General features: G+C 43.6%; 2 protein-coding genes across 9 annotated transcripts in view; one reads left to right on the top strand and one right to left on the bottom strand.

The window, feature by feature from the left end:
- Window positions 1-529: 529 nt before the first annotated feature.
- Window positions 530-19129, top strand: MEST (mesoderm specific transcript). Of its 8 annotated transcripts, none has more exons than XM_057732565.1 (12): window positions 530-725; window positions 9469-9623; window positions 11530-11609; window positions 12021-12098; window positions 12222-12358; window positions 12511-12569; window positions 13650-13690; window positions 14220-14290; window positions 14537-14638; window positions 15976-16052; window positions 16895-16958; window positions 17852-19129. In XM_057732565.1, the coding sequence occupies exons 2-12, from the start codon at window positions 9470-9472 to the stop codon at window positions 17967-17969; spliced, it is 981 nt and encodes a 326-aa protein (XP_057588548.1). In that variant the 5' UTR covers window positions 530-725; window position 9469; the 3' UTR covers window positions 17970-19129. The 8 variants fall into 8 exon arrangements, 7 of the variants coding, with proteins under 7 accessions (XP_057588548.1, XP_057588552.1, XP_057588554.1 ...); XM_057732569.1 differs by lacking the exon at window positions 530-725 and adding an exon at window positions 5666-5687; XR_009053281.1 differs by lacking the exon at window positions 530-725 and adding an exon at window positions 6038-6290 and having other exon boundaries at window positions 15986-16052; window positions 17852-17926.
- A 239-nt stretch (window positions 19130-19368) lies between these two features.
- The window catches only part of COPG2 (COPI coat complex subunit gamma 2), a 119770-nt gene continuing 113950 nt past the window's right edge, over window positions 19369-25188 (bottom strand). Inside the window, exons 21-24 of the mRNA XM_057732563.1 lie at window positions 21432-21529; window positions 20527-20665; window positions 20138-20236; window positions 19369-19651 (exon numbers count right to left, since the gene is read on the bottom strand). Of these exons, the coding sequence (XP_057588546.1) occupies window positions 19521-19651; window positions 20138-20236; window positions 20527-20665; window positions 21432-21529 (467 nt within the window). The 3' untranslated portion in view covers window positions 19369-19520. The remainder of the gene's footprint in view (window positions 19652-20137; window positions 20237-20526; window positions 20666-21431; window positions 21530-25188) is intronic.

Here is a 25188-nt window from a genome sequence, read left to right as displayed (position 1 = left end):
TCATTCCATTAGGCCACAGGTATTGGTAATTAAGTGTAGGAGACTGGAGTGGCTAACGATGCCACTAACCACAATAGAGAGTGTAGGAGGTAGCACAGGTTCTGGGGAGGGTGAGGGTGGGTTTGTACTGTGGGAAGGAGGAGATAGAGGAAGGGTAATGAATTTAACTTAGCCCTTGTAGAATATAAGACGTGAGCGGGGTATTCATGTGAAGGGGAACACAAGGCAGTCAAACATATGGACCTAGAGTTTGGGGTAGAGGGAAGGGCTGGAGATGTAGATTTTGGGAGTCTTTGGGGTAACTATGAAGTTAGGGAAATGGTTGAGATATGGAAGGCTCACCAAAGATATCCATAGGTAATAACTATCAAAATATCACTTCTTTGGCCTTCCGTTTCATCATGTAAAAGTACTCAGATTGAGCCCTATAAATGTTTGTTCGTTTATTCACCCTCTTATTCAAGGCACAGCCTGCCATTTCATACCCTTCGCAATAGGTGGCGCTGACGCCCGGCAGGGAGAAGGCGGCAGCACAGGTTGGGCTCGGGGTCGATGGGCCAGTGCGCGGACGTGGCGACGCTCTAGCCCAGAGCCGGGTATTCAGTGGCTTGGCCGGGTCTTCCCTGGGACTGGGGTCAGGCGGAGAAGCTCTGGCCGCGTGAAGCGCATGCGCAACCGGGTCCCCCAAACATGGAGTCTTGTAGCCCAGGTCTTACCTGAATCAGGTAGGAGACGGGCGGGGAAGGAGTGACCCTGCACCTTTAGCCTCCTAGCCCACCCTTTGAGTGGGCATGGGCACACTCGGGGTTATGTGGCTAGTGTGCGTGGAGAACACCAATCCTGGGGCCAAGCTTTGAGTGATAGTGGCCCGGGAGGCCGTGAGGACTGGCGGGGGCGTGCTGGACTACGCTAGGGTTGGTGGGTGGCCGCACGAGGTGTGCGCGCCACTCGAGGGCCACGCGGGCGAGGTCCTCGCTCATTGTCTTCTAGAACCTCGCTGCCGGACGAGAACACAAAAGTCCCCTAACTCTCGGCCGCGCCTTGACTCCCCATACAACGTGTAGCCATTCAGTCGGCTTGACCACCCCTCCAGGGAATCGGGTCTTGAGTTCCCGGGAGGATGCGCCTTCCCGCTTTGGGACATCATTGGTAGTTGGGAAAGTCGCAGCCACAGGAGCCTGGGCGAATGTGGGGGGGCACGGGGGATGCGGCCGCATGGCGCTGGGTGGGTGGTTTTCGCTGGGAGCTGGAGCAGCGCGTGCGGGCTGTGCGGAGCGAATGCGTAGTAACCCGGTTCGTGACAAAGCGCTGCGGTAGTAGCGGGGGTGGGGGCACTGGAGGGCACGGTGGGGGAGGACAGCTGAAGGTGTGAGGTGTTGATAGCAATCGAGGAAAAGCAAAACACCTGCTTCTGGGTTGACTCATCCAGGCTGGAGGAATAATTTAATGTGGAATGTAGCTTTAAAAAAAAATGTGAGTTGTGTGCTGTAGTTCTTTCTTCCCCAGGCAGCTAGGAAATTGCTTGTCCGTCTGAAAGAAAGCTGTTTTCCTTGGAGGTCTGTGATGGGCATCAGACGAGATAATGTACATGAAAGGGTAATGAGCCATAAAAATGCAAGATATGATTTTATTTCAAATCCTTCAACCTGTTTATCTGTGTAAGTGTATAAGATGTATTCCAGTTGTGGAACAGCAGACTAGTACCAGACGTGGGATTATGAGATGTGCCCAGTAATGCAGAGGGTGTGTAAGGATACTGTAGAGGTGCTCAGTATACGTGTAATCTCTAGGAACATCTGTCTCTTAGATTTATCTTATCCGGTTAATGGGTTATTCGGCTCCTTTGCTTCTCTCCTCTCCCACTTCTTTTTTGAACTTTTTTCAGCCAAAGACTTTTACCCCTAAATGAGCCTGAAGAGGAAGGAAGACAGCAGTCGCTTTTTGGATATATGGGTTAAATTTGATTGAGAAGGAGGTTGATGTGATTGTATGGATAATTTCTTCAATTTGTCTTGCCCTCAGCATGAAACAGCATGTTTACAAAGAGCTCTGGGCTGAGAGACACCCAGGAAAGATCTTGTTGTGGATCTCACCCTTCAGGGAGGGGTCACCCTGGCCAAGTTCCAATGCCTCTCTGAGCCTTAGTTTCTATCAGATGAGAAAAGACCTTAAAGGTCATACATGCATTCATCCAGAGCTTGCATACTTGCTGCAGGGCTAACCAACCCCCAGAGACAGCGAACTTGTCACGTCCCCAAATGGCTGAGCTACCCAGTCTCTGTAGACAACCCTGACTGTTGGAAAATTCTTTATGTTGAATCAACATCTGTTTCTCTGCAATTTGCACTCATTGGAGCCATACAGAATAAAATGTCTAATGCTGCTTCCATAAATATTTGAGGACTGCTAACACATTTCCTTCTTCCACTCACTCCACAAGGCTTCTTTTCTTCCAACTAAATATGCCCGGTTATTTTAAACAGGGAGGCAGTGTGGGGTAGTGGAAAGAACGCCAGCTTTGGAGCCAGACATATCTGCATTCAGTTCCCAGTCTCTTCACATTACTAACAGTGCTCTGAGCTGCTGTATCTTTCTCTGAAAAATATGGATGAAAATACTCATCTAGCGAGTTATGAGAATTAGGGGTAAATTGGGTGAAGATCCATGCTATAGTAGGAGCTTAGAATATGACAGTTGTTACCCCTTCAGTGACATAATTTGCAATGCATTTTAGTCGATCTTCTCTGAACAAATTCCTGTTTATGTGTCTCAATATCTGCTCTGTAGAACAAAATAAAACACTTTCTGTGAGGTCTAACTAGCAGAATAGAGCAGGATTAGCTTATTCTGGGTGCTTCTCTAAATCCAGTCGACAGTCTACAATGGGTTTTTCGGAGCCGTATCACATTGACTCACTGTCAACTAAAATCCTGAGTCTCTTTATGTGCTGCTGTTCAACCAGGTTTCCCCCCTCTTGAACTTCTTTAGTTAGAATCGATAATTATGGCCCTTGAAAGTGGCAGTCCCAGTTCTGTCCTATATTCTCCATAAATATCTTTGCTTGTTATAAATTATGAGTCTCAAACTGGGGTTCAAAAAATATGATTATTGAACCCACAGTACCAGCCATGCTTATCTCACACCGCTGTTGCACGTCAGCAGGCTACTAAATGCTGAGCTTTCTACCCTCATCTTTGCACAAATCTGAGGTCTTATCATGTGGGACTGTCTGAGAATTGGAATGTGACAAGAATGTATGATAAGCTATGGGTTGAGGGAATGCTGCCTGTGATGTCGGTCAAGTGTGGTGTTTGTATCTAAGAACTGAAAGGGTGCACTGAGAGCCAGCCAGAGAAAGGCTTTGGATTTATGTATGGTTACATGTTTTCTCAGGCACTCCAAATGTTTTATACCTTGGGCCAGATTCTCCCCTGGTGGAGGAAGCTTCTCTCTGTAAGTCAGGCACAGTTAGAAAACGCATTAACTGTTTGGCTCCTGGGGCATTCTGTAGCATTTCTCCTGGCTTTAGCCAAGCTGATCTCTTTTAGTATCCTCTGCGTTTTCCAGACTCCTTGCCTCGGCGCTGGGAGGTTCCTCCAAACAGAACCGCTTTCTTTGGGTTTGAAGCGCTTCTCAACATCGATCCCTCCTTCTCCAAGGAAGTTTTTCCTAGTACACTGTCTGGGAGGGTTTGTCTTGAGCATCAGACTCAGAATTCCCCTTGTCTTAAAGTGCTTCCTTTGGTCCCCCCTGCTGCCCGCCCCCCCCCCCAGCGGTCTCCCCTTCTGTCTGCGCTCTTGTTTCATGTGGGTGGACATGTTCCATGGCTTTCAGAGTAAGATCCTTTGTGAGCACTCAGTCCATTAAATACAAGATTGCCTTCATCTTGGATGCTGGTGCTTCTGGTGTGGTGAGAATGAAAGTGCGGAATTGTTTGTAGGACTCATAGGTTCTATTGACAATAAATATGAAAAACTATAATGCCAAGTTTGTTATAGAATTGTTGTGTTAGTTAAAGTAGGAAAGTCTTTATTCTGTTGAAAGGACCGATTTAAATTTTGCTAAGTAATTAGTTCAGTCCTTAAAAGGTGGTGGTTCGTTAAAATAGGTAAGCCTCCACTTGTTAAGGGGAGTAATTTAAATTTCATTAAGTAACCAATTAAGGCCATAAAAGGATTTAAATCCATTGGTGGCTCCTCATTTTCTTTAGGACAAATTGTCAGCTCCTTAGGATGAAATACTCTTTCTAGCCTAATTTTTTGCCTATCAGCGCCACGGCCCAAAGGACTTGCAGTTTTCCCCAGTGGTTGTGCCGTCCTGCGCCTCCGGTGCTTTTCGAATGCCGTCCGCTCTGGTTGGAATGCTCTTTGTCTCTGGTAAATGTCTATTCATCATTCAAGACAACCCTTTCCCCCCTCCCCTTGATTACTTCCTCCCCGTGCGCCCTCAAATTCTTGTACTTATTCATGCAGTATTTATTAGGGGTCTGCTTTGTGGCCAGCGCAGTGGCGGGCTTCTGGGGTTACAAAAGGTGAATGATACTTGGGCTCGGCCTTTGAGGGGCTTGCGTGTTAGGGGGAGGGGGCCAGCCTGTCACAAAGCACTGCCGAGAAATTAAAGGGAAAATTTAAGCAGCATCCGTTCTTGTGTGTGCTCCCCACTGGATGGGCAGCATCTCGCTTTGGCGGTAGGGGCCGTTTCTCCTTGGTCTTCGCACCCTGGGCTCTCAGCGCTCTGGAGGTGCTAAATCAGCAGTGGTTTCGGGGACCTCTGCATCGACAGCAGCAGAGGTGTACCCTGCACTGTGCCCCACGTTTTGGTGACACGCTCATAGATGGCGGTTTCTCCTGTGTCTGACGGGTGGCCCTCAGCTCCCTGGCACGCTGTGAGGGGCCTGGTGGGCCCGGCCTACCGCCCAGATGTTCGGAGGCTGGCTTGCCCGCGCCCTGGGCGGCGGACCGGCGGGGTGGCCTGGGCGGGCGCGGGCGGAAGGGAAGCCTGCAGCGCCCCCGCTGGAGGCGGCCGGCACCGCTGGCGCCGCAGGGCGCGCTCGCAGCCCACGCGTTCGTCAGGAATTCACTTCACAGCCAGAAAGCGAACACAGGCGCTCTGATTCTCTACACTCTTCTCTTCAGAGGCGTGATGGACGCCTTTTAAAGGATCATGGATGAAGAAAAGAATCCTTCCCTCTTTTCTGTACCACGGGGCCCTCACATTGTGCTTCAATCTTAAATAAATAAATGCATAAATAAAGGGAGCTTTAGTCTCATCGTTGTGCGGCTCGTTCTCTCTGGCACAGGCCAGGCTGGTGCTGGGAGTGGGTGCTGCGGGCGGGCTGCGGCGGGGCTCCGGCACGCCGCCCACGTCGCGCTGCCGCGCAGGAGGCATGCCCCGCACCGCAGCTGTGCCCGAGCCAGAGAGCCGGGACTTTCCCCAAGTTTTGCCCTTTTTTGCTCTCGAGCGGCCGGCCCATGAATCACCCGAATAGCTCGGCGGTAGCTCAGCGGAGCTTGTCGTTCCCGTGCCACTTGGTTGTGCTCTTGGTGGGTATCCATTGTTAGGGACCTAGCAGGTGTTGGGCGCTCGTGGATCGAGAGTGGGATGTACGCTGGTGCCACAGGGGCAGCCCTGTGCATCTGCATCTGGGTCCCACTGCATCTGACGTCGAGCGGCTACCTCTGGGGCTGGTGGGTGCCTGTGGATGGTCTCTGGGGAGGTGTTGGGGTCTTAGGAATCTGTCGTCTCTTCCTGCAGTGTTAACTCGCCAGAGGAGGATTTTTGCTGTAGAACTTCTGGTTCAGAGTAGGGGGCCGTGAGGGAGCAGCAGGGTGCTGGTGGGAGTCAATACCCCTGAAGGTGTCCCCCAGAGGAGCTGCGGTAGGAGGGGTGCTGCATCCTAGTACCAGCAGCTGGGCTGCGGGGAGGGGAGGTGGCTTCGGCGGGAGGGGCACTGCGGCGCGGTGGGCGGGCCAGGGGCGGGGCGCGGGTGGGCTCTAAAAGTCGGTGCCCACTCGCTCCGCGCTGCCGCGGCCACCAGCACATCCAGGCGCATCACGGCGGGCGGCGCCTACTCTGCGGCAACCGCGCCTCGCGCACTGCCGCAGCGCACGCCCGGGTGGCCGCTCGCTGCTTGCCGCGGCCGCGCCGCCCTCGCCGGCCGTGGGCCGCGCGCCCCGCTGCCGGCTGACCCTGCATTGCTGCAGGCCCTGCAGTGCGCCCTTTGCTTGGGGCCGCTGTGCAGGCGGCATGGGATAAGACGCCACCATGGTGCGCCGAGATCGCCTCCGCAGGTGGGTGCGTGGCGGGTGCCGGGGGGGTGTGGCTGTCTTGCAGCCGCTGTACTCGAATGGGGTGCAGGCTAGCGGGTGCGACTGCCCGTTAGTGCTGGGGCTACCAGATCGCGACTCCCGCAGTGGAGGGAAAATCTCCGGAGAGCGGGGGCATGCATTCCTGTCCTCTGAGCCCGCTCTACCTGCTTGGGAGGGGATATCTCGCCTGCAACGCACTAGAATGTTCAGAACGCCGGATCTCCCTGATTTAGTATTTTTAGACCCTGGTACCGCTCTGATGTAATTTAGAATTTCCAGAGCCCGGCGTCGCCTTGTGCGATTTAGAATTTCTAGACTCTGGTATCGCCCAGGAGTGACTTACGATTTTTAGACCCTGGTATTACTCTGATAAAATTTACAATTTTTAGACCTCGGCATCACCCTGGCGTGATTGAGGAATTTTAGACCCCGGCATCGCCTTGGTGCGATCGGCGATTTTTAGATCCTGGCGTCATCCTTGTGCGATTGAAGGTTTTTAGACCCCAGTACCCCCTTAGTGTGATTTAGTGTTTCTAGACGCGGGTTTCACTTTGACGTGTCTTAAGATTTTTAGACCCCGGCATCACCTTGGCGCGATTAGATTTTTAGACCCCGGCATTGCCTTGGCGCGATTTAGGCTTTCTAGACCTGGGTTTCGCTTTGGTGTGATTTAGGATTTTAACATCCGAATTAGGGTTTCTAGACCCCTGCATCGCCTTGACGAGATGTAGAATTTCGAGACCCCAGTATGGTTGTGGCGCAATTTAGGATTTCAAGACCCCGGTACTGCCCTGCCATGATTTAGGACTTGAAGACCCTGGTGTCGCCGTGGCGTGAGTTACCAAATAGGTGTGACTAGAACTGGCAGTGTCTTATCACCGAGGAGTAAGTATTTTTGAGATTTTAGTAACAGGAAGCCAAGTGAGAATGATGTGACCAAACTGTCATAATATTACACGTGAATTATTTGCATTGGTTTACAAAGTAGTTCATAATCTAACCGCGATGCTGTGAAGTGGGCAGGATTGATTGTATTAAATGTGTATATTAAAATTTTCCTATTTACAAGATGAGGTAAGGGCTCGGAAAGGTTCATTGATTTCTTGAAGGATTGTTACTGTCCTTTGCTGAATTTGCACTCTTGATTCTTGGCTCATCAAATAAAAGAGATTTTGGTCAAAAAAATGTTTAATCTATTTTGCCTATTGACTGCCTTATTGCTTCCATGCTAAAAATCCTAAAATATTGTTGGGGCATTTTTGCTGAAATAAGACAGAAAACGGCTTCCTGAGGGGTTGCCTCTTTGCTTTCTTAGCGTGAAAGAGAAGGAAGAGGTAGAGGGTTGGGGTGTCCAGAAGCAGAGTGTGTCTGTCATTCCCCTCGCCACCACCCCCGGGGTGGGGGTGGGGGTCCTCCTGTTCAGCTCCTCTAGTATCCCCTCCCTGGCTCTCTGCTGAGTCATTGCAGGTATTCGGCCGCTGGAACCCATCAATGAATGAGATGAGAAGTATGGGGATGAGGAGTGATGAAATGCGCAGGTGAAAATGAATGAGCTGCAGTCCAGGACAGGTAGCGCTGGGAAATGATAATCTAAACCTAATAATGTTTGTCATCTCACCTTTTAAGGAGATAATGGGATGTAGCCTACTACTATTGTGGGGTGAATAGTGTGATATAATGATCATGTTTGGGGCACTTTTTCTAATCATTTCTTAATCTTTCTACTTTGAAAGGTAGAACCAAATCACTGGGTCTGTTTTATGGACATGTACTTCGGAAGGGGGAAAAAAAAGACTGCTCTGATGATGCCTTAAAAATAGGCAAAGGAGCTGAGATTCTCTGTGGATGTGAAACCACAGACTTATTTTTTTTCTAAACTCTAAATAAATATTTTGTGAGTTAGATTAGTTTGTTAGGGATTGTGGCCAGATTACAGGTAATATGGTAGAAGGGTGTTTGTACAGATACAAAGCCATTTCCACCAGGGATTTCACAATTAATTCCCTTTATTTATAGTTCTGTGTTCTTGACAACTCTTAGTTTTAGAAGGTATTTCCATTCTGGCTATTTTTAAGAGAACTTCCTTTCTACTGATAATTCTTTCCTTGGTGACCATCAGGAGTCATAAGTAGAAACAGAGGGAACTGTTTCTAACTCCTGTTTAGCACTTGTCATTGTAGATAAATTGAGCTGGACTCTCAAAGTCCTGGGCATGAGAAAGTTGGGTGTACAAATCAGTGCTTTCCTCCCCAAAACAAAATCAATTCTCAGATGCTCTGCCCTTTTGGGGGGGTGGGGGTGGGCGGGGGATGGGGAGGAAGGGGCATTCTAAGAAATTAAATAAGTGGGGGAGCTTCCTCAGAGTCTATTAAGAAAAGCAGAAATATAATCTGCCGCCCTGACCTCTCAAGAGATTAGATATTCAGGGTCATGACAAAGCTGCTTATGTTGGAGTATACAGGGCACCTATCTTCTTACTTTCGCGGACTCTTTACCCTGAGCAGTTTCTCAGCACAAATCCAGATAGTAATACCAAACTGGGCTTCACTGGAGTCAGAGGGTTGATAAATATTTGAAAATCGAAAGCAGCTCTCTGCTTAAGAACATGTGATGTTTTAACATATGTTTTGTTGTTGTTTTGTTTGTTTGAAAAACAAACATGAGTTAAAAAAATATATATGTAAAACATTTTACTGGTGGCGGCTGCTGGGTAGGTAGGTAGGTGGTAGAGTTTTTAGAGTAAGTGTGAAGGAAATTCCCCCTCTCCCCCCAGGAAGCCTTAATAAAAGTCAATGAAGTTACTTAAGTAACTTGTCTTCCGTTTACTTTATATAAAACCTCTATAGCAGGTCTTGCGAAGAGCACAAGGGGAGGCACTGCAGGGTTAAAGTGGGGAGAAGTTGAGGGGGAAGATTACATATGAAGATATTATATTTTTTTCTCTAATATTAGAATGATGAGCATATATGGTGATTGCCATAGTAGGCAGAGTGCACTTACATTCTTCTTGATAAATTTTCTGCCATGGTTGACATGGAGGACAAAGTAGACACCACATGGTACAGAAATTCCCCACCCAATTTTACCAGTTTGGGGCTTGTATTAGAATCATGTACAGTGTCACTCAACTGCTTACCCTGGGTTTCTGATTTTCCTCCAGGATGAGGGAGTGGTGGGTGCAAGTGGGGCTATTGGCTGTGCCCCTGCTTGCGGCCTATCTGCACATCCCGCCCCCCCAGCTTTCCCCTGCTCTTCACTCATGGAAGTCATCAGGCAAATTTTTTACCTACAAGGGACTGCGCATCTTCTACCAAGGTAAGAACAGGGCTCTTGGAAAACTCTGCGTGTAAAGGTCCCGTGGGTCCCTCTGAGGTACTTATTTTGCATACATTGGTCTCTGTTGCCTCTCAGTGATGGAGGGAGAACCCCTCTTTTTCTGTGGTGTCCATTTGAAGGAATGGACTAATTCCCCTCGTTAACTAGATAGCAGGGAAACTCAAAGAAAATTGCTGGGAGGGTGAGGGTGGTGGAATGGAGATTCCAATCTCCGTAGACTGACTTGTTGGTATAATTTACTTTTTTTTTTTATTATTTTTTTGGGGGTACACCAAGTAAATTATACCAAATTATACTAAAAACAGATGATTGAACTTGGTATAATTTACTTTTGTAGCCTGATTTGTAGTGATAGATAGTGCTGGCTTTCTCTTGTGAGCGCCCCTAGTGTCAGGTAATATAAACAGCATTCATAGATACAGCTACCATTGGTTCTGTTCCCCCACCCCGATTTCATTTGATTGTTTTCTATAAAGATTATTTGTTATATGCATAACTAAATGTGATTTGTCGTCTACCTTTGTATAAGTTAATTTGCTAATAATTATTTTTATGACTGCTACTTATGGATTAATTACCTTATGCTAGGCATTGGATTGTTTTCAGCCTTCGTTATTTCGTTTAATCTTCACAACAGTACTTGGAGGTAGGTGATATTCACCTCATTTTAGAGGTAAAGAAAATGAGAAACAAGATTGGAAAAGAATTCTTTTGGGCGGGGGTCAAGAGCAATAACGAAAAATGTTTGTCATAAACCGTTTTTCATTATTGCTCCTGACCTCCTCTCATTTGCTATATTCAATTAAAAGTAAGTATATAATTTTCTTTATGTTGTTCACTTAGGTTGTTTCCAGTTTTTCAGTGTTGTAAGGGAATGTTAATGTTGAAGGGAAATCTTCATGTATATGTTAATTTTTTCCTTATTTTTTCAAACAGTACTACTTGTAAATGAAATGATTTATTTGCATGGATTCTCAAGAATAAGACTCCTAAAGTATTTAAAATTTTTCATTGCTTCTAACTAAATTATTTTTGTAAACCTTATTATCAGATTCTCATGCCAGTGGCAGTATATGAATCTATCAGTTTTAATCTAACACTATTAGCAAGATTACTTACTGTTTAAATGTTTGGCTAATTTAAAAGATGTTTATACATTTAAAAATGTTCATGTTTATGTTGATTAAACCTTTTTTTATAGTTAGAATTTTGCAGTAGTTGAGCATTATGCTTTTAATATTCGATTCAGTCTCCTCTGTGGGAAATAAAAATGTTGGACAAATGGCATAAACTGAGGGCTCACTAGGTTGAGGAAGAATTACTATATTTCAGGGAATTTTTGTGAGGTCATTAATGATAAGGTACAAAGAACTTGTAGTTTTTAATTTGTGACTATACTTTTAACTGTGAAACTTTACTTTTTTTTACTATGGGAAAGCAATTTACATATTAATAATACAGAATAAAGGGAGAAATGAGGAAATACTTTTGAAAAATCTAGGTGAAAATAAGCAGTCTGCCCTCAAGTATTTTCATATAAAGTGAGCTATTTACATTTTTTTAAAAATGAAGTATAGTTAATTTACAATATTATATTAGTTTCAGGTGTAGAACATTAGTGATTCAATATTTTTATAGATTATACTCCATTTAAAGTTATAAAATACTGGCTATATTTACAATTTTTAAATATACAGAGTAAAAGAAGATATCAAATGCCCATTCTTACATAAAGCAATAAGCTTGCATTTTAAAAAGAAATCTATTATTTTAATTTCATTAATTTGGTCAGGGTTTCTTGTACACCAGATTATTTAGATTTTTAATATCTTCAAGGTTACTTTCTTAGAGAGTTGGCCTAACTGATCTCTCTCCTTCTTCCCAGACTCTGTGGGTGTGGTTGGAAGTCCGGAGATAGTTGTGCTTTTACATGGCTTTCCAACATCAAGCTATGATTGGTACAAGGTAATGAAATCAGACTTCTAGGTCCTACTCTGCCTTTAAAAATCCAAAATCAAGGATTTTGTTGTCAGCACTGGAAGGCTCTTGCATATTTGAGTTGCTTAATAAGATAGGATTAAATGTAGAACTGTTTCTCACTTACTGTAAGGGAGTAAAAAAGTCTTTGGCAATCTGGGAGGGATCATTGCCAAGTTAAAAAAGTGCTGGAGTTCCTCCCTCAATGGAGATTAATTATTAGGAATAAAGCACTTTCCAAGAGGATCATTTGTGGGCCTGTGCTGGTTTCATGAGATTTTCCCTTTATCGAAGTCTGTTTGTTAAGCTGAGATAGGGATGAAACTCCTTTGCTGCTGTAGGTTGGAGAAGAGGAGGAACAGGATTGGAAAGACCAAACCATCCCTTTCCTTCTTGTAGATTTGGGAAGGTCTGACCCTCAGGTTTCATCGAGTGATTGCCCTTGATTTCCTAGGCTTTGGCTTCAGTGACAAACCGGTAAGGAGAATCCAGATGGAACAGTGTTGAGGGGTGAGGGTAGGAGAGGAAGGACGGGTCAGGCTGGCAGACAGACCTGCACTTTCACCTTCATCCTGTGTATCTGGGCTCTCCTTTCCATAGAGACCACATCACTATTCCATATTTGAGCAGGCCAGCATCGTGGAAGCGCTTTTGAGGCATCTGGGGCTCCAGAACCGTAGGATCAACCTGTTGTCTCACGACTATGGGGATATTGTTGCTCAGGAGCTGCTCTATAGGTCAGTGAAGCCATGATTTATGTATGATTCACACGTTTCAGTTGTTTAAGATGGGAGAAGTACATCGTTCTGGGTTCTTTCTGGCTCTTCTCCCTCTTGGGAGATGGTCTTCAGCTGCTCAGTTAGCTGTGTGTTTCCCTCCCTGTCTCTAGGTTCAAGCAGAATCGATCTGGTCGGCTTACCATCAAGAGTCTCTGTCTGTCAAATGGAGGTAACTGCCTTGGAAGTGGGTGGAAAGTGAGGTACAGCCTAGAAGGACCACACTTAGATACGGCAGTGATGTCTAAGTGGTAATCTGAGGGTACTACAAACAGATCCAAAGTAGCAGATCTTTACCTGTTTTGTGCCATGAACTGCTTTGGTGGTCTGATGAGATTTACTGACCTTTCTGAGTAATGTTCTTAAATATAGGAGATAAAATAAGATTATAAAGGAGATTATCTTGACATAAATTAATAAAAAGCTGTGTTATAGTAAGATGTGCTTCTTTTTAAAAAGTATGTAATGCATTTTCCAGCAAGATCTCGTGGTGGGTCTAGTAACAACTGTGATTAGAAGTAATGGGGAGTGCAGATGATATATCGAAATCTCTGCAACAACTGCAGTGGGTTCTGCAGACAGTTGAGATGAAGCCACGGGTGCTTCTAATAGTACTATGCTTTGTGTCGTAAACTCTCAATTCACAGCAGTTCCAAGTTTCACTTGGAAATTAGTGAGCCTTTGATTAGACCCTTTGGAGATGTTTCTTGTTCTTTGCCCGCCATTGAGCCTGGCCTGTAAATCTATGAATATCCAGATGTCCCCCAAATACCTTTACCTTAAGGGCAGATTGGGAGAGGAGTCTTGTTTGTCCCTTTATCAGTAATGCTCACTGACTCTGGAAAAAAAATGGAAATGGAAAAACTCTAGGTTTTTTTAAGGACCTGTACTTACTGAAAAATCTTTGGTTTCCTCTGCAGCCCGAATCATTAACATTATGTATTCTGAGGAATGGGTGGAAACGCTAGGGGAGCCAGAGTCTACTTATCGGCAGTGTGGGTGACCATGACATATTTTCCCCTTTTCTCTACAATGGGGAAAGTAATCCCAGTGGGATAGAATTTGACCTGGTAAACACAGAATTCCCTGGAGAAGTAATAAATGACAGTATTAAGTTTCTATTTGTATTCGGTTTTTTGGCAGTTTTGAGAAGCCCCTAAGGTGACCAATAGGGTGAATTGTCTCTGATAATACGTCCATGTTTGGCCTAAAATTGTTGGTAAATGACAAACCTACGTCTTTTCTCCTACAGGTATATTTCCTGAGACTCACCGTCCTCTCCTTCTCCAAAAGGTTGGTTGCTCCACTGACTAGATCTTTAGTTTGTAAGATTTATACTGACATAAATAACGCTTGGACCTTTATAAAGGCCATACCTGCTGTCATGGGCTATAGTTACAATCTATTTCCTCATGAACTTATGTTAATGAAGTTAATTTTCCCTTAATAACGGAAAAATAAAGCAGTAGAAGTGACCCCTAGATGAATAAAGCCTTATTTCTGAGAATGAGATCAACAGATATTTGGAGAAATACAGCTGTCTAAAGAGTGTGTCATTAGCATGATGTTTGAACAAATTGTGATCCTAAAGTTGAATATATCAGTTAAAAATCTTTGGGATTTAGAGACGTGTAGAATGTAATCTTAAAGGGAATTAGAAATAGGTTTGTCTTCTATGAGAGAATAATGTGGGTGAGCAAAACAAGAAACTAAAAGCCTGTAGATTTGGCTAAAGTCCTTTTTTAGTTCCTAGTATAATGCTTTGTATCCTGGCTAGTTGTCTTCTTTCTTTGGACTCTTGATTTTTCCTTTTACACTGTAGCTTCTCAAAGATGGAGGCATGCTGTCACCCATCCTCACACGGTTGATGAACTTCTTTGTATTCTCTCGAGGGTAAGTCATTGTCAAAGATTGATTGACTTCAGCCTGGGACAATGTAGTGAAAAGCTGCTGCCGTTAAAGTTCTGGGCCAGATCTCAGGGTTTGATACTTTAAAGGTGTTGATCACTTGCCAGGCAGGTAGTAGGAGGCATTCATAAACCAGTCAAGGGTCAGACATACGTGACCTGAGGTTCCAGTCATACTTGATGTACTGAGTTCTTCTCACACTTACCTTTCTGCTTTTTTGGACTCGTTCAGTCTCACCCCGGTCTTTGGGCCGTACACCCGACCCTCTGAGAGTGAACTGTGGGACATGTGGGCAGGGATACGCAACAATGACGGGAACTTGGTTATCGACAGGTAAGAAAGAACCCTTCGCTTTGGTCTCCAGAGACGCTTTTTTTGGGAAGTCAGGAAAAATGTGGGATTGTGTGTTCTGTTCCTTGCTTTCATAGCCACAAGAAGAGTGGTAATGACCTATGAAGCAAACCAAAAAGTCATGCTCTGTACTTTCTAAGAAGAAAGAAATTGAGAATAGAGTGAGCGCTGAGCCTAAGCCATTTGGCACAGTTTGGATAAACAGCTGCAAATTCTAATGCTAATTCAGTTTGTAACTGGCTGATTGACTGGTAAATCATTTTTGGACCTTCTGTCGATAGTAAATGCTTCAAAATGTCTAATGATAATTCTGAAAGGTGCCTAATGCCTCTCCCAAAGTACAGATTGTTTCCTTTTTCATATCTTTTCTATAGCAACAGGGACTGAGAAGGGAGGTTTCTCTGTCTTGTACAAAGAATTCCCATGCCTTGGTTCAAACGAGAATGTAGCTGCTTTCACAGAGGGACCTAGAGATAGTGTATCCAGAACTACTTGGGATAAGGCCCTGTCTCTTTGCCAGCTGGGTCAGTGTAGCTTCCAGTGTTTTAACTGGTCGCTCTGCTGGGAACTGTGAGGTTGAGGGAGCCATGCCTTCCTAACTCCCATGGGATCCTTGAAGCTTCATTTTAATATAAAAAAATCAAAAAACAAAGCCCTCTTTTAAAGTTCCCTTGTACCTTCAAGAAACTATCATTTCTAAGAGGTGATGTTTGAAGTTCACAAAAATAACTGTCCTGGAGTTGCCAGGCAGAATAATTAGAATACTTGAGTTTGAGTTCTAAAATGTAGCTATGACATCTTACATTGTCAGAAGAGGACTCCGCTTCCATTTTATCTGTGGTCAGATGAAATGCAGAGGTTGAAGCTTTATGCTCATGAACTTCTAGACTGAGAATTTTAGAAGTAGATGTCAATTTAGAGATCATGTAGTTCAGTCCTCTTAAAGATGAGGAAAGATGTGTGTGTTACATAATAACTTCTGAATCACAGAACTAGTTAATGGTGGAGCCAAAAATCAGGACTTTAGTCACATATAATCCAAAGTAACTTCCAGCCTTCCTAGATCGCATTCCCCACTTAATAAAGACAAAGAACCATTAGTTCTAAATTGATAGTAGGCATGACTACTGCCATAGCTACATGGTAGTTAACTCTAGAGGTTAACAGAAATGGATAAATTAAGTGGGCCATTCCCGGGAATGCCAAGTTGCTTCTGGATTAAGAAAACATATTGTGTTCCTGGTGGTTCCTGTCAGGTGTCTGCATCCCCATAACAATATGTTTCTTGTTTCACTCTTGGTGACTTATCTCTCCTGTAGTCTCTTGCAGTACATCAATCAAAGGAAGAAGTTTAGAAGACGCTGGGTAGGAGCTCTTGCCTCTGTATCTATTCCTAGTGAGTATTTCTGTATTACCACTTGATGGGAAAACTGAGGGACTGTGGGGTTAAATAATTGCCAGACTTAGCAAAGATATGAGATACCCAACTAAATTTGAATTTCAGATAAACAACAAATACATATTTAGGATAAGTATATACTATGCAGTATTTCAGACATACTAAAAAAAAAAAATCATTATTTGAAGTTCACATGTAACTGACCATCCTATATTCAGTCTGGCAATCAGTGACGTGTGTTGTAGAGAAGCATATAAAACATTGAGATTCTTTTGCCAAGGGAGCTGGTGTCTCTCTCAGGAGTGAGAGACCAGTTTTTTTGCTGTGCAGTCAGTAGCTGTCACATTCAGTGCTGAATTCCTGGGACAGCAGGCTGTTTAGATTACTAATCAAGAGGCTGTAGGTGGTCTCTGCTCATTTGTCTCTTCATTCTTGTGGATTTAAAAAGAAATTCAGTGCACTATCTCAGACAGAGTAATTAGTGCTCAAGATATCATTGGTTGAATTCAAATGTCAAGGTTCAATTATAACTGAAGAGAGAGACTTAAAGAATGACAGTCTTCTGGATTTATAAAAAGGGAATGTTGGAAGTGGAGCTTATTCCTTTTGGTCCAGGGCACAGAAGAGGGACGGAATGGCTGTTTATAGGAGAAAAGGTCTCAAGTGGACAAATTTTTAGGCTTATTTCCATATGTTCCTTGTAACCTACTTGTTGAAGGAAGCTAGGTTTTCTATTATCAAAAAAATTATTTAAAGAGACTTTTTTTTTCAAGGGGTAATTAATTTTACAGTAGGCATAGGAAGACATGTTAATAAATCATTCCTCTTCCCTTTCCTAGTTCATTTTATCTATGGGCCATTGGATCCAGTGAATCCCTATCCAGAGTTTTTGGAGCTGTACAGGTGAGTCTCCCTCAGGGGTCTTTGTTTTCTTAGTGCCTCATCCTGACAGTGGTGAACAGGACTGCCTGTTGAGGGCTGTTGCTCTAGCCTCTGTCTCTAACCTCACTGGCTATTCATCTAGGAAACACATGATAGAGGATGAATTGGGGAATCCTGCTCTCACATAACGTAAAGATTAAGAAATTCAGTTATACATTCTTTTGGTTTATACAGTCTGTTTTCACTATCATGGGTACTACATGTTCTGAGATGTACAGGTAAGAAAAAGCGGATATATTTTAAGACAGATTTGCTTTAGTCTGATTGTAAAGCCAACTCTTTGGCCTCAGCTGAGGAGACTGTACGGGGAGAATGAGCTGTGGGAAAGTGCCTTCTCAGGTTGTTCTTCTCTCTAGGTACTTACTTGGAAGGTGTTGGAATATGAGAGCTTGATTATTCACATAAAAATGTTCCATACCTTCACATGGCCTAGTAGAAACAACCCAGTAGTAAATAGCTTACATTTAATTTTAAACAAAAATACCCTCTCTCATCTCCTCAGGCTGAGCAAGGTCTTTTGTTATCTTTACTCGGACAGTGAGTTGCTGAGTAGCCCACTTCTCCAAGGAGCTGGAAGTCTTCCTGCTTTGAGACGTGTTACATGCGTGTTACATTTTCACGGTGTTGTCTGTTGGAATGTGAGCATTTAAAAACTAGTCTGTATACATCATAAATGTAATTGGCAAGTTTATCTGCCTAAGATACAATGCCAAAGTAGAAGGTGCATAAGGTCTTTGTTGGCTCCTTCCAGTGTGGTATGTCCGCAGGGGCATTTACTAGGGCTGCCCACTGGCTTACCCCCCTCCCCTTCCCTCCAGCCTCAAGTTCACCTACATGCTGTTCTCTTCCACTAGGAAAACGCTGCCGCGGTCCACAGTGTCGATTCTGGATGACCACATTAGCCACTATCCACAGCTAGAGGATCCCATGGGCTTCTTGAATGCATATATGGGCTTCATCAACTCCTTCTGAGCTGGAAAGAGTAGCTTCCCTGTATTACCTCCCCTATTCCCTTATCTGTTGTGTATTCCACTTAGCAAGAAATGCCCAAAAGAGGTCCTGGCCACCAAACACTATTCTCTCACAAAAGTCCACCTGACTCACACTGGTGAACAGCATATAGGAAAAAGCCAGCAGAAGCTCTAAGGGTGAGCTAATAGTCCACCTCCCATTCCTTTGACATCTGATCAAGTGTATGGACTTGCCTTTGTCTTTGTGTTATTAGGAAATTCTGATGGGCACTACTCCTCACTGATGCAGAAAGATAGACATTCTTTTGCATAAAAGCCTTTGGAACACTTCTATGGACTTTTCTGAAATGTATAGAAATGCTTATTTCTGGCCCTGATTGGAATTATCTAAAGGTGCCACCTTCACTTCGCCTTGAATGGTTTTAAGCTAAGTGACACAGCTTTGAGAGTGAGTCTCCTCTGTCATAACTTTGGGTTTAGTTTCATTAGCTGCTTCTAATTGTAGACATTTTGTTAGACTCTGGTTTAAATAATGCAGTATTCTAAGTATACTTTAAGACTATGATTTACTTACATGTATTATGTATATATTTTATAAGGATACTAAACCAGCAGACACTCTAGCAGAGTAGTTTAACCTTATTAAACATGTTTCATTTCTGAATAAACTGAACTAAATCCAAGCTATTTACAGAATTTCCTAAAATCACAGGACATTAAGGACAGTAGTCTCTGTGCCAGAGATTTACTGTTATTTGCTGTTAGAACTGGTCTTTCCAGCTAATAGCAGTCAGACTTTTCATACCTCAGTGCTTAGAAGCACGTCCCTCCTGAGCCAGAGAGGAGGGGATTGTTGTACAGTCCGAGTTACCAGGCTAAATATATGTTGATTGCTTAACTTCTTGGTTGTCCCAGAGAGGGTTCCTCACGTAGCCCAGCAATTCCTGTACTTTACAGACAGGGAAGTTCCAGCAACTTTTAAGGACAAAGTCTGAAAGGCCTGTGAGCAAATGGTGCTGAATACTTTTTTTTAAGCCACAGTTTCATTGTCTTAGTTAAAACAGGAGTATTAAGCGGTGATTTAAATTTTTTTTTAATTAGTAACTTCAAGTATAACAACTGGAATAAGTGTTTATTTTCTATTAATAAAAATGAATTTTGGCAAAAGTGGACTCTGGCTCCGCCTCCCCCACCACCCCTCTGGGATAAAAGCTTTCCAACATTGCCCGGAGCTTTCAGATACATGTTAAATGAAAGAATTTAATGACGTTAAGCAGCTGGGGTATAGGATAGTATTTGATTTTTCAAGATCACCCAAAGCTATACTATCATACCAAAGCTGACCAAGTGTAATAAAAAGAAAAGGAACAACAACAAAAAGACATGCACAAGGACAGATGTTTGCTTGATCTGCTGGCTCAGGGCCAAAGATTTAATTTGCTTTTCTGAAGTCATTAATTTCTAAAAATATGATTCTGGGAAATTCATGCCAATAGCCTGAAAGCCCACTGACAGTGAAGGGTACATCAACTTCATCTCGCCCGGTAAAAATTTATCCAACAGAAGCCAAGATAACATCTACAGGTGTTCCCTCTTTGCTTCTGACAGTCACCTGCATGGTCACCCCATCTGCTAAGGCCAGCCTGGACCTCACCAATAAATCATAGCCACCTCTGTATATACCTGAGAGGAAAAAAGTGAGGAAAATCATGTTAAGAACTCAAAACAAGCTCTGAATAATGAAACTTATCATGCTCTGCCTGCACTTCCTTTCTGTTATTTTAGTTTAGCTTTTCTAGAGATCTGTGCTTATGGTGGGAAGTGAGTCCTACATACAGATTCTAAATAATCTTTTATATTTCCATAATACCAGGTACATAGAAGGCATTCAATAATATTGATATGAAGTACTTGGGGGGTGGGGGGGTGGCCATTGGCATCTGTAGGAGAGATTTAAGTGTCTTGGGCCAAAAATACATCTTAAAAGAACCACCTAAGACTAGCATGCAAATAAAACAGCTTAAAAAAATCATTCATTTTGATGGGGCTTCAAGTTGCACTCATATAACGGGATAATGGGACAGTAGCAGGACATGAGATGCCCATGCACATCCCTTCCTATCAAATTTTGTAACACAATAAAAGAGAAATCTGATGAAAGTTTCTTACCTGCGAGATAGAGGGAATGGGAATTCTTGTTCTCAGGTACTTTGTCTGACCTCTCACATGGCTGCATGCCCAGAAATGTGATGATGTTGTTGACAGCTTCTGTGTTGAGAAGATTGATGCAACAGTATCAGAAAAGGTCAGTGTAGGGATCTGCCTCTGCACTAGTTTGTGCTGGGAGCTGGGGGTGGACAGGTTTGGTAGTGGTGTGTGGCAGGAGGCTACTGGACTGGAAATGGGTTGACTCAGATGATGAAGACAGGGTTCTGGCCTTTTCAGTGAAACAGTTTATGAAGTATTTAAAGAAAAGGGAGTCCTTTTGGAATAAAAAATATGCCTATTAGGCATTAGACTGCTATCAGACAATACACTGAGAGCAAAATTGTTCTTACCTTCAAGAGTTTTGGTAGAACTGAGGGCAAAGGTCTCCTCTTTCTCAAAGGTGTCGCCTACCTCTTCCCAGGCAGCAGCAAAGTTAGGTTTCATTACCTTCTGAATGTGGTCAGACACAGTCACTTCAAGATCTTCTAGCTAGTGGGTGAATAAGCAGGGGTCAGGAAATGAAAGTCCTCTCAGTTCAGAACAAAGGTGGAAGAGACTAGTTCATTTGGTTTTATCATCCTGTGTTATATCCTTTGCAGGAGCCTAGGAAAAACTCTACTACCAAACTAGTTTGAAGTTCTGTAGCCTGGGTGAGTCTAACAATGCCGGCCCTAGCAAAGGAAAGCAAGAAAACAGGTCATCTGGCAAGAGCCATATTCAGACCAACACCTGCGGCCCTGGTGTAGGTACTAAGCAGTCATGTTGCCACATTTAACTGCAGCGCTCAGGCTGTACAGGGCCTTCTGGACTTTGCATTCACTAACAGGTAGATATTTCTAAAACTTTTCCCTGCACTCTGTGAAGGCTTTTCAGTCCATGATGTGGCTATATTACAAGCAAACTAAAAGCTGCTGAACAACAAAAAACCCCAACCCCCAATAATTTAAATAAAACTGATCACTATGAAAATCATGTAATTATTTTCATCTCTTAATTATCCCTATTATAAAGACATTAAAAAGGGTGAGTTTTGCTTTAATCAATCATGAAGTCATAAATCCCAATTCTCTTTGGCATGATGCTTTCCCTGGAGAGAGAAGGATTAGCCCAGGTCCTCCTCAGCTGTAATGTGTTTGAGAAGAATACGCTCCCGTAAGTTCACGTTAGATGTTCCTAGAGAAATGTTCTCTCCGGACAGAAGTCACTCAGTGGTGCAAGGGGTCAAAGTGAGTCTCTCTGTGCAGGGGAGACTCACCACGTACTCATCATCATACCCCTCCTCAGCTGGAACCCCTGTGTCAGGGTCGCAGTCCCGGACAGTGAACTTCATGGTGCAGCTAAAGGTACCTGCAACTGGAGGAGAGAGAGCAGGCGAGCCTGTCAGTGGGCAGCACAAGCACACAGTTTCCATCAGTAACTTAGGAAGCATGATCTGCCCTTGGCTCTGTGTTCTGAATTATCAAGTGGAACATATGTAGGCTGTTTTCTAGGGTCATAGTTCTCAAAAGAAGCCTGTAGGCTGGACTTTAAAATCTATTCCTGCTGCGAGTTAGAATAGTACAGAAAAGACAACATGGGCAAAACTCCATTTTTATATTCAGATAAGGAAAGCAGGGGGTATAGCTCAGCAGTGCAGCATCTGACGACAGATCAAGAAAGCAGCAGGGAAGACACTTTTCAAGGGGCTCTTTGCCATGCCTGTCAAAACATTAAGAGCCACTACTTCAGGAGCTGACACACAAAGCGTAAAATATGGGTGGTAAAAAAGCACTCAGCTCATGAAGTTAATACTGACCCAGGGTGCCAGAGTCTCAGTATCTTTACAGATGTAATCATATCTGTGGATTATGGGCCCGCAGGGGGTTCACAGATCACCAGCATGAACTTGCGTTATGTCAGTGTTCAACCTACAGTGAGTAGGTCAGTAATGAAGTTCTAATATTGGTCAAGTCCGTGCGTACAATGGAAAAGCAAGTGGGCAATTACATTTTGAGATAATCAGTGGAAGTAATACGAAATGAAGGAAAACGAAGTCTTCGTGAAGAAGACAGGATTTTCTGAACTGTCTGAAGGAGGGGATTTATTAATCATGGATGAAGGAAAGGGACACAGGGTCTATTCCATGGTCTGGAAAAGGCTTATAGGTTTAAAAAATTTCGTGTGTGTGTGTGTATGCGTGTATATATATATATATATATATTATATCTGAAACTGTGGAGTTAGAAATTTACTTGGGGGATAGGCAAGGACAGGAAAGAACAGACTCAGATGTAAAGACCATATATAACAGGTTGGGTAGTGAGACTTTCATTTGCTCAGTCTTAACTTTAAACTCCCTCCATCCAAAAATGCAGAAAATGTCAATACATTTATAATGTAAAGGTGTAATGAATGTGCCAGACCCTTAGGTAAAAAGATGACTAAGACATGATCTTTTCCCCCATAGCTGATTGTCTGGGAGTTGACTAAGAATGTGTGTGAGAGATCTACCTGTTATACCTGTGACATGACAATTCAGTGCCATAGGTTCTTTAATATAAATTTTAATAGAGTGCTATCTGGGACTGCAGGATTAATAGCCTGGGAAAATCATAAAAAATTTGAAAGGATGTACAGTTTAATTGATTCTCAAAAGATGCAAAAGAGCTTTGGCAAGCAGAGGAGGGTACACGAGCTAAAGGAAAGGGAAAGAGGCCAGAAAGGCAGTGGTGTAACTGGAAGCAGTAAGAGAGATGCTGATACACAGGTGCTGAGGAGAAAATCTGTTTTGGGACAAAACTGAAATACCCTATATTTCAAAGGAAGGAGGCTGGATATTTTCCAGCAGGCTCCAGTGAGCTGAGACAGTCAAGAGATTGAAATGTTAGAGAATAATTAAAGCCACTAGTAGGAATCCTATGAAGAACCGGCCTGAATTCAGAGATCAAATGAATTTATTTACTCAAGTATACCTAAAACAGGTGATGGGAGTGGGCTGCCCCATATAGGAAAGAGTGTACTTATCGAGACCACAGACTCTATTTCAGTGCAGTTAGGGGACTGATGAAAGAATGATCTTGGTTAAATTAAGGTAGGATTTTCTGCAGGAGGAAAGGGGAAGAAGAAGAAAGAAAGAAGGGGAAATTAACAGAAACCCAGAATGGGTCAGTTGAGGTATTTAAAAAAAGAAAAAATGAAAGGAGAGAATGGAATTATGGTATGGACAAAAAAGGTCATGATCAAATAAAAATGGAGAGGCAAGATAAATGTTGAGAAATAGAAGATTACATGAACCCCAGGTTGGTTCATGGAGGCTACTGGCAAATGAGGAGGAGCAATAAGGAGACAGTCAGGAACAGTGGTAGATCACAGACTGGGCTAACTGGTTGAGTTTTATGTATAAGTAAAGACAGAAGACACTATATATAAGTAAGTTATAAAGGAAAAATGGATTAAGGAAGCAAATAGGAATGGTATTATTAGAGATTATGCTCCTGAAACTTTTGTGGCAAATTTTCAATTAAATGGTTTGGTTAATACAGTGAGAGGTTACACAGAATCTAAGGTGAACTCCAGTAAAAGCCACTGGCAGCAACCGCTCAGTGTTGTGAGAGGGGATGACTAACACTGGGTGATGAGGAGAAGGGGTGAAAGAGAGCCTTTCCGTGGCAAGAGAACAATACTGAGTCCACTGCCGTAACCAAGATGAGAGCTTCATGAATGAAGCAAGGCAGATAACCAAGGAAACTATTCCCAGAAATGAGGCTTGCCTTGTGAGGACTGACTGAAAATGGGAGATAACCACTGAAGAAACTTGTAGGGAAAAAACACCAAAACAGAGTTCGAGAAAAGATGGATGCTGGAAGCTAAGAAATGAGAGAGCTGTGTGAATTAGGCTGGGGTGCAGAACATGTAGTGTGCAAATGGCAGAGTGGCAGATTTGGCAGGGAGCTGCCAGGTCTCCACCACTAGAGGGAAGACTATGACTAAGTAAGCGGGGTGATGAGGCGATTCCAGAAAGCTCTGTTGGAATAATAGTTACAGAAAATGATGTGGTCAGTGGGGCAAAAGATAAGAGGGCAGGAGGCATGGACCTGAAACACAGGCTACCCACAGTAATCCCCGCAGGTCTGCACAAAACCGAGAAGGAAGGGATGCACAGAGTGTGTAGGGAATCAAGGCAGATGAAGAAAGCAAGTTGAGCAGTGAGTGCCAAAGATAAGCAGTACGTGCCTATCAGGAAGATGCTACACATGTGGCAGGAGGCGTGCTGAAGATAAGGTTTTTCTCTAGGACAAATATGGGGGAAAAGGAAGAAAGGTGACAGAAAAGCAATATTAAAGTTGCCCTCAGACGGAAAAGGAGACACTAAGGAATGACAGACATCAAATGGAAGGATAAGTCAGCATTCCTGGGCCAAGAGTCATGATGGAAAAAAGAAAGAAAAGAGAGACTGGAGGCAAAGCAATGGAAATATTGTACAGTGGAGAGCACAGAAGGCTTAGAGCAGGTATGGAATAAAGAACTTGACTGGGGAATCCTGTCAGAGCTCAAAATGGTCTAACTGGACACTTAGGTGTAAAGACCGTATAGCAGTGAGAAGCATACAGAAAGTCTGAGGAGCAAGGACTTGAGTAGGAGGCAGGAGTAGATTAGCTCTTGAAGCACCAATTTGGAGGGAAACTGTTAAAGCCCTTGGGTGACAGGAAAGTTTATAAGGAAGCTGCTTACGATGAATGTGGATAAAAACCCATCGCTGGCAACTTTAGAGAGATTAGGTTTGACTTAATAGAGGGTGTGAATAGGTAGTTTGGCCAGAGGATAGATTATTGTTGGGGAATGGGTGAAGATTCTGAGGGAGATACACCCAAAGAGAAGTATTTTGCATCCATTCCTTCTGCAGACAGATGGTAAATGAAAGGGTGATGGATAGCTAAGATATTGTAGATTATTGCAGTGCACCATTAAAATTGGTTGCTCTCAGAAGTTACCCTACCATGGCTAAAAGTGACAGACATGTCCTAGGGAAATCT

This window comes from Hippopotamus amphibius, chromosome 4 (genome assembly GCF_030028045.1).
Source record: "Hippopotamus amphibius kiboko isolate mHipAmp2 chromosome 4, mHipAmp2.hap2, whole genome shotgun sequence".
In the NCBI taxonomy this organism is placed as follows: domain Eukaryota; kingdom Metazoa; phylum Chordata; class Mammalia; order Artiodactyla; family Hippopotamidae; genus Hippopotamus; species Hippopotamus amphibius.
This window is presented reverse-complemented; position numbering and strand designations above follow the sequence as displayed.